Source organism: Salvelinus sp. IW2-2015, linkage group LG4q.1:29 (genome assembly GCF_002910315.2).
Source record: "Salvelinus sp. IW2-2015 linkage group LG4q.1:29, ASM291031v2, whole genome shotgun sequence".
Taxonomy (NCBI): Eukaryota; Metazoa; Chordata; class Actinopteri; order Salmoniformes; family Salmonidae; genus Salvelinus; species Salvelinus sp. IW2-2015.
The window spans coordinates 12,656,967-12,664,981 of NC_036842.1; the positions used below are offsets into that span (position 1 = coordinate 12,656,967).

The 8,015-nt window shown below is 44.3% G+C and overlaps 1 protein-coding gene across 1 annotated transcript; it reads left to right on the forward strand.

Annotated features, from left to right (window-relative positions):
- Positions 1 to 1,626: 1,626 nt before the first annotated feature.
- Positions 1,627 to 6,942, forward strand: tmem119b (transmembrane protein 119b). Its single transcript, XM_023983770.1, has 2 exons — positions 1,627 to 1,834; positions 4,527 to 6,942. The coding sequence occupies exon 2, from the start codon at positions 4,539 to 4,541 to the stop codon at positions 5,448 to 5,450; it is 912 nt and encodes a 303-aa protein (XP_023839538.1). The 5' UTR covers positions 1,627 to 1,834; positions 4,527 to 4,538; the 3' UTR covers positions 5,451 to 6,942.
- Positions 6,943 to 8,015: the final 1,073 nt, after the last annotated feature.

The window sequence follows — 8,015 nt, forward strand, 5'->3', positions numbered from 1 at the left end:
GGTGGCTGGGTTAAGGTTAGGGTTAAGATTAAGGGTTAAGGGAAGGGTTAGCTAACATGCTAAGTAGTTGCAAAGACGTTCGTGTTAAATGCCCACCCATCCACCCTGACCAACCACCCTCGTTTTTGCCTTAAGTTACGTTCTGTCTTAATTAACCATACCAAACGTAACACACTAGATTTCACTTCACTGGAACTAAGGGGCCTAACCCGAACCATGAACAGCCCCAGACCATTATTCCTCCTCCACCAAACTTTACAGTTGGCACTATGCATTCAGGCAGGTAGCATTCTTCTGGCATCCACAAACCCAGATTCTGCMGTCAGACTGCCAGATGGTGAAGCGTGATTCATCACTCCAGAGAACGCGTTTCCACTGCTCCAGAGTCCAATGGCAGCAAGCTTTACACCCCTCCAGCCAACGTGTGACATTGCGCATGGTGATCTTAGGCTTGTGTGCGGCTGTTCGGAGAGTTCTTGTGCTAGAGTTGCTTCCAGAGGCAGTTTGGAACTCGGTAGTGTGTGTTACAACTGAGGACAAAAAATTTACGTGCTACGCGCTTCAGTACTCTGCGGTCCYGTTCTGTGAGCTTGTGTGACCTCCCACTTCGCGGCTGAGCCGTTGTTGCTCCTAAACATTTCCACTTCACAATAACAGCACTTACATTTGACCGGGAAAGCTCTAGCAGGGCTGACGAACTGACTTGTTGGATAGGTGGCATCCAATGACGGTGCCACGTTGAGACACTGAGCTCTTCAGTAAGGCCATTCTACTGCTAATGTTTGACTATGGAGATTGCATGGCTGTGTGCTCGATTTTACACACCTGTCAGCAACGGGTGTGGCTAAAATAGCCGAATCCACAAATTTGAAGGGGTGTCCACATACTTTTTTATATATAATGTATCATACTAATTTCAGTGTCCTGGATTTACATTTACTATGTTACGTCTAGTCTATGAGTCAAGGCTGTCCACACAAGAAACATGAACCCTTTCCTGTGAGAGACGATCAAACTGTGGAGCTGCATGTCTGTTAACGTGACTGGTCTGCTGTAAGTCACCAGGGTGTCAGAGGGACAGTGTGGGGCCAAAAAAACCTTTAGCCATAACTATAACCTCTCGAGACTTTCACTCTAGCTAGTGTGGGAGATGTGTGTATCTGGCAGAGTGAGAAAAGTAAGTGAGAGGGTAAGTGCAAGTGAATTCAGCAATCCAAAAGGCCTTGATAGTTTTTGTTAAGGAGGCCCAAAATGTTTTAAGATTGCTAAGTGCATGTAAGAAGACAGAGGGAGTAAGCCAAGCGACAAACAATTCATCCAATAAAATGTCTGCAGTCTCTGTCTATTCCCCAGTTAAAACCCTGAATGCTTATTTTTTTTCCACTCACTCTGAGCTCCAGCCAGTTTGCTGCAGTGTTGTTGACTCTGGCCTTGAGCATCTAGATCTGGGACAGGAGAGCCGAGCCCCCTGCCCCCACATCACATTAGACTACTGCCTAACAAGAACAATCTGTGTAGAGCCCATGAGCCCAGTCATTTTCTGGGAAGCAAGGAAGCCAGAGAGGGAGGAGGGGAGGGAAGGAGAAGAGAGGGAGGGGAGGGGAGGGGAGGAAAGGAGAAGAAAGGGGGAAGGAGGGATGTGTCCTAATGGCAAAAAACTTTTTTTCCCTTCTGTGCCGGTCAGAGAAACCTCCAGTCTAAAATCTGAAACTGTAGAAGTTACTGGAGGAGGTGAGGCAGGCACGTTTTCCCTCTTGTTCTCTCAATCCATTTTCCTCTCTCAAGCATCCACAGTTCCAGAGGAGTCTTTTCTGTGTGACCACTTCTGTAGGAGGTGAGTAGAGCCACTTCTATTCATTTACTTTTACTGTACATTTTACCACATAGGGAAACAGATGAAATACTAGCTGATAACATTCTTATCAAATATGAGTTAACTTCAGTGGACAGGTATGACCTCACATGACCATTGCAGTGCAGTTCAGCTACAGTGACAGCATCATGACATGTCTCCAGGCAAGCAGCCCGCCAGCAGGGAATCAGGCTAGTTCAATAGAGTTCCCCAACAGGATATTCTCTGAGACCAATGGGTTTCCCATATTTGCATGAGACATTATGCAGATAAATGTGCGGTGAATAGAGCTTTTATTTTTTGAATTATTCACTCGTATTAAAATGTTTGTATGTCATTATTTCCCACACAAAGGTAGTGCTAAACGTATGACTGTTGAAAAATGTCTGATCATCTCCATCTAATGGTATCTTGAACACTTCAATAGAGACTAATACATCTGTATCCTTTGTGTGTGCTCACATATCTGCATGTGTATGTGTAGGTGTGTGAAAGTATACGTCGAGGGGGAATGGGCGATAAACTGTAGATGCACTCCCATCCCCCCTTCCCTGATAAGTGTAATGCCTCATGTGGCCCAGCTTGCACACAGATGGAGGGGGAAAAGGGGGTGAAGGAGGGGGTTGGTTGGTTTATACGGACCAGGCCAGCATTGCTACATTCAGCAGAGCACAACTGTGGAACATTCAGATAGAAATATATTGTGTAGAAAATACATGCCTCTTACATGCTGAGTAAGGAATCATGACAACTCTATTCATTACATTTCTATCGGCAATGATCAGTTGGTTTTTCTCAGTCATTGTGAAAGTAAGAGTTAGTTCTTCTTGTTATTGCTAGGGTAACGTGGGGTAACCAGCCCCCTCTAAGAACAATGTCCAACTGCTGACACAAAAATGCAAAGTTTGGTAAAAATGTGGTATGTGGATGATGGTCATGCTAGGCAAACAAACTATGAAGGGAAATAAGTGGCTACAGTTTACACTTTTTTTGTTATTTAATAATTTTTTTGTTGTAAAGGGGCATTTTYCCCAAATTCCGGGGTAACATTTTTAGTTGAGCAAGAGTAGTGGCAGCCAGGGAAAATAGGTGACAGTGGTTTATGTGAGAATTACCCGAGGGAGCTAGTTAACCCACGTCACCGTAGAAAATTGTTTTAAGCCAAATTCAATTTCAGGGAAATGAGCGGTTCATGGTTTATTTCTGTGAAGCAGCATGAAAAGGAGCTGTTGTTTAAATAAATATCCAAAATAGTTATTAAAAGATCGGGACAGGAAGCAATGACATTAACATCAGATGACGTGACTCTCACATTGACCAAAAGCAGATTGACAAAATGGGATTAACATTTTAGTCATGTAACCAAATATCAGTGACTGGTCAGGAGTTTGGCCTAGATTCAATCAGTTCCGCTTTAACCCACGGAGGTGTAACTGCATTGGAGCGACTCCCGGCATTATACCTATCGCAGACATTTCCACCAAGTCTCATTAGTAGAAATCCCATGCAGCCTTGTTACAAGTTTAAACATTGGAATGTGTGTTGTAATCTACAACTCGATTAGGCTAATATGAATTTGTATTATTTAGTCTAATGATGTGTCATTATTTCTACACTTTTTCATTTTGAACTTGGAACGCGGGTAGAACGTGTGTGGCTTCGTGACAATGACCACAAGAGCWGCCACTCACCAATTTGACAGSTCCAATGCAGTTMATTTACACCTCCGACATCGACTTAACAATGATCTGCTGTGCAGTTTTCAGTTATTGTGGGTTAAGGCCAATCTGATTGAATCTAGGAATTTGTGTACATCTACTGTATCTGTCTGTGTGCATGTCATGTGTGCATTGTCATTGTGTGTGTGTCTGCATGTGACATGCTATGATTTGAATCCAGACTTTAAATCCTGCCTGCCTCTCATCAGTTCTCAGCTGCTGTCTTGGTCTTAAAATTACATTTAGGGCTCTACAGCTATAGACATTCTATCAAGAATAGAAATTACTCAGAAKATATTTTTATTCATTRTAGATGGGTGAGGCCTTTACAATGTTTTGTGAAACACACACAAARCAGTAGATGTTAGTTGTCACTGTTAGACGCAACAGCTACATTAATTGCAAACACTTGTGTTGATCAAAATCTGTGCAATTCTTTTTTCTTTCTTTTTTTAAATAAAAATTTACCCCCTTTTCTCCCCAATTTCGTGGTATCCAATTGTTTTTAGTAATTACTATCTTGTCTCATCGCTACAACTCCCGTACGGGCTCGGGAGAGACGAAGGTCGAAAGCCATGCGTCCTCCGAAACACAACCCAACCAAGCCGCACTGCTTCTTAACACAGTGCGCCTCCAACCCGGAAGCCAGCCGCACCAATGTGTCGGCCCGCCACAGGAGTTGCTGGTGCGCGATGAGACAAGGATATCCCTACCGGCCAAACCCTCCCTAACCCGGACGACGCTAGGCCAATTGTGCGTCGCCCCACGGACCTCCCGGTCGCGGCCGGCTGCGACAGAGCCTGGGCGCGAACCCAGAGTCTCTGGTGGCGCAGCGATGCAGTGCCCTAGACCACYGCGCCACCCGGGAGGCCCAAAATCTGTGCAATTCAATAAGTGGAAATGCAAATTGACAACAGTTACTGCAGCACTGACACTGTTCTTGTTGTTTTCTGCAGGTCCTACAGGAGATGACGTTCCTCATGGCACTTCATCTGATTAGTCTTTCTGTGATGCTGTGGTCCAGCAGTCCCAGTCTGGCCACACCCCTCCCTTTTAACATTTCCTTGGAGGGCAGTGGAGAGGGGGAGGAGCTGGGCAGCCTCATCCCCACCCCTTCCTCACCTACCACCAGTGGCCCCGCMTCAGAGTCCCCAACCACCTCAGATGGCTCCACTCACATAGAGCACTTCCTGCTCAGCCAGATGGTTCACTTCCTGCAGGAGAACATGCTCCTCATCCTTGTTGCCTCCATCCTCTTCATCACCATCTTCCTCATCCTCTGCTGTGCTTGCATCATGAGCCGCAAGCGGAAGGTCAATGCCTACTACCCCTCGTCCTTCCCCTCTAAGATGTATGTGGACCAGAGGGACAAGACCGGATGTACCAAGCTCTTCAACGAGGTGCCAGAGAAACCCTCCAATGGGCAGCAGGCTGAACCAGTTGACTCAAGCAAGCAGCTCCAACAAGACATCATGAGGGCAGCCAAGAACCTCCGCACTCCCTCCAAACCTCCCCTGGGTGAGCGAGAGGGAAACAACCCCACACAGATAGCAGCAGCTGCAGAGAAAAGTCCTGATGTGAATGTTCAGGCTGAGGGAGAAATCATAGAGAAAGACAACGAGCCATCAAATGCACCTGAGCAGAGCGAGGAGGAGGTATGCCAGCTCTCAGACAGTGAGGCCCAACACCGCAGCTGCCCCAAGCAGCCAGAGATCCATCCAGGACAGATAGGCCTAACAGAGGATGATGAGTCACTCACAAGAGCTGAGCTTCCATCTGGACCAGGGCACTCACAGGCCAAGCAGGAAGGGGATAGGCAGGAGAACTCYACTGTCACGCAGTCTATTCCGTTGATCACTGGGGAGAAAACAGCATTTTAACTATGTTGGACAGTGGACCAGTGGAGGCTGGTGGAAGGAGAAGCTATAGCAGGACAGGCTCATTGTTATGGCTGGAATCAATGGAACATTGGCTGAGCAGGAAGTGCTCTATGTGAGTGGAGCCATATGTGGTTTCCATATGTTTGATCTCGTTCCATTTATTCCATTCCAGCCATTACAATGAGCCCATACTCCTATAGCTCCTCCCACCAGCCTCCACTGCATTGGACAATATGTTTGAGCTCAATGGTTCGGACGCTTTTGCATGAGTGACATCTTTAAGGCAACGCCATACCAAATGATGTCTATTCAGTTTTATGTAATCATATACTTTTGTTTCCCAGTAGCCATCTTTCCATGTCGCTCCCTAAAGGGTATATGATGTAACCTGAGCATACACCCATATGGACGCTGTAGTTTTAGTGTTGTTTTTATTTGTATTAGAACAATGGCCAAAGTAATGGTACTGCCTTTTTTTCTCTCTTCCATTCATTGGTAGAGATCATTTTTTAGGGYAACATGAGATTGCTTTMATTTTTATTCAACTAGGCAAGTCAGTTAATAAMAAATTCTTATTAACAATGACAGCCTAGGAACAGTGCCTAGTTCAAGGGCAGATTTTTACCTYGTCAGCTYGGGGATTCGACCTAGCAACCTTTGTTACTAGTCCAACACTAACCACTAGGCTACCTGCCACCCCTTGAACAAATATGGATAGTAGAGGGTAAGTTCACCATGAGCACATCATGGTGCAGCATCTGCAACAACTTGAACTTAGTATGTTTCCTACATTAAGGGAAGTATTTTTGTGTTATAAAACCTGTTTATCGTTTGGTTAGTCAAATGTTTATCCCTTCGCTTTAAACATTTCCATTAAAGGGTCAATCCAGAGTTCCAACAATAACAAAGCAGGCACCCAGCCACTTGTTTCGGTAAACAGCTGAGGGATGGGGCTTAAGAAACATAACGACTCTCAAATTCATAGAGCTATGGATGCAAGGACTGAGCATCCATGAGATCAAACTGATCATGAACCATGTTGAAGCTATAGTGTTTGTTTACACTAACTTTGTTAACAAACATTGAAGTAAAACAAACTTATAGTTGGGGTTCAGATGGGGTACGACAGATTAACTAAGCTCATGAAGCATTTAAGTTAAATTCTTCAAGAATCAATGCCACCATAAGTATTTTAACAGTCCAAAAAATATGAAGCAACTGCAGATTGTTGTCCCTTAAAGGGCCAGTTGCTCCGCTGCAGACCCAGGTCCTGGGTCAGAACTTGGGAAAGCACCCAACACAAGTGTCTGTTCTACTTGTACTGTTACAATACAGGCWGGTTAGTCCGGTGTGGTTGAAAACATGCACACTCAAATGTTTGTAGAGGTGCCGACTAATGGAGTAAACTGTATCAAAAGTGTGCAGCTTTTTCTTAATTTCCATATTGTACTTTGGTTGAATAAAGTAGATTTTATGAAGACAGTAAGAAACARCAGCATTCTAAAATGTGTTGAGTATTTGGGTAGGTAACGATAAAAGCAGAACAATTTATCTGTAAGTATGAAGTCACACATATTTAACATGGCTGTATGCCAATGCTGCCATCTAGTGGAGAAATACAGCACTTCAATTTATCTGATAGTATACACACACCATCTGACAAATACCAGGTAATACCGAAAAGCTGGTTAGACTTTAAATGACTAAAACAAAAAGACAGACATGCCATACTACTTACGTATTACTTTATTACTTTCCATTAAAACCAGGAATTATGTCTGAAATGTCACCAATCAAAATAGATACCTTGATAGTTTGCTACCATTTTACATCTTCCGCATTGCATTTCATCATTGCCTTTAAACCATTAGTACAGGAGTGTTGATGGAAGGGGCTTGGTGTGTACACTGTGCCATCTATGCATGTTGTATGGGTAGACATAACGTGAACTAATTTAAGGTGCACCATATATAGAAGGATGGTGGAGTGGGGATCCAGGACTATACTTTTGAGTGTCCCCTTGGTAGTAGGGTGCAGGACACTGGTGTTCAGGATAACATTGGCAAAGCCCTCAGTTGCTGGCTTTGACCGCCTCAATCTTGCCATCCTGTTGTTTGAGACGGTAGTCATGGAGGGCAGCTTTGATGGCATCCTCAGCCAGCACTGGAGAAAAGGGCACAGTCAGGAATTTCAAATGGTTTTTAAAATTAGGTTTAAAAAAAAAGATGGTTTAGAATTTCCCAACTTGTTCTTTCCCAACGGTCTAACAGTCTTAGATATTAGACTGAAATAAGAGCTTACTAGAGCAGTGAAGTTTGACCGGTGGAAGACAGAGCTCTTTGGCAATATCCGTGTTCTGTATGGTCAGTGCTTCGTCAATCTGAAAGCCAAGCGAGCAACATTCCATCAACCAAGAAATAAACTCCATCCAACCATGATATGTAACAAAAGGAACAAACAAGCAGCATGGCGGAAAAGACTTGAATTGAGAAATGCAACATTCAGACAGAACAGTGAAACAGGAAGCAGAGGAAGTGTCATGGGTGCAGAATGTTCACTCACAGA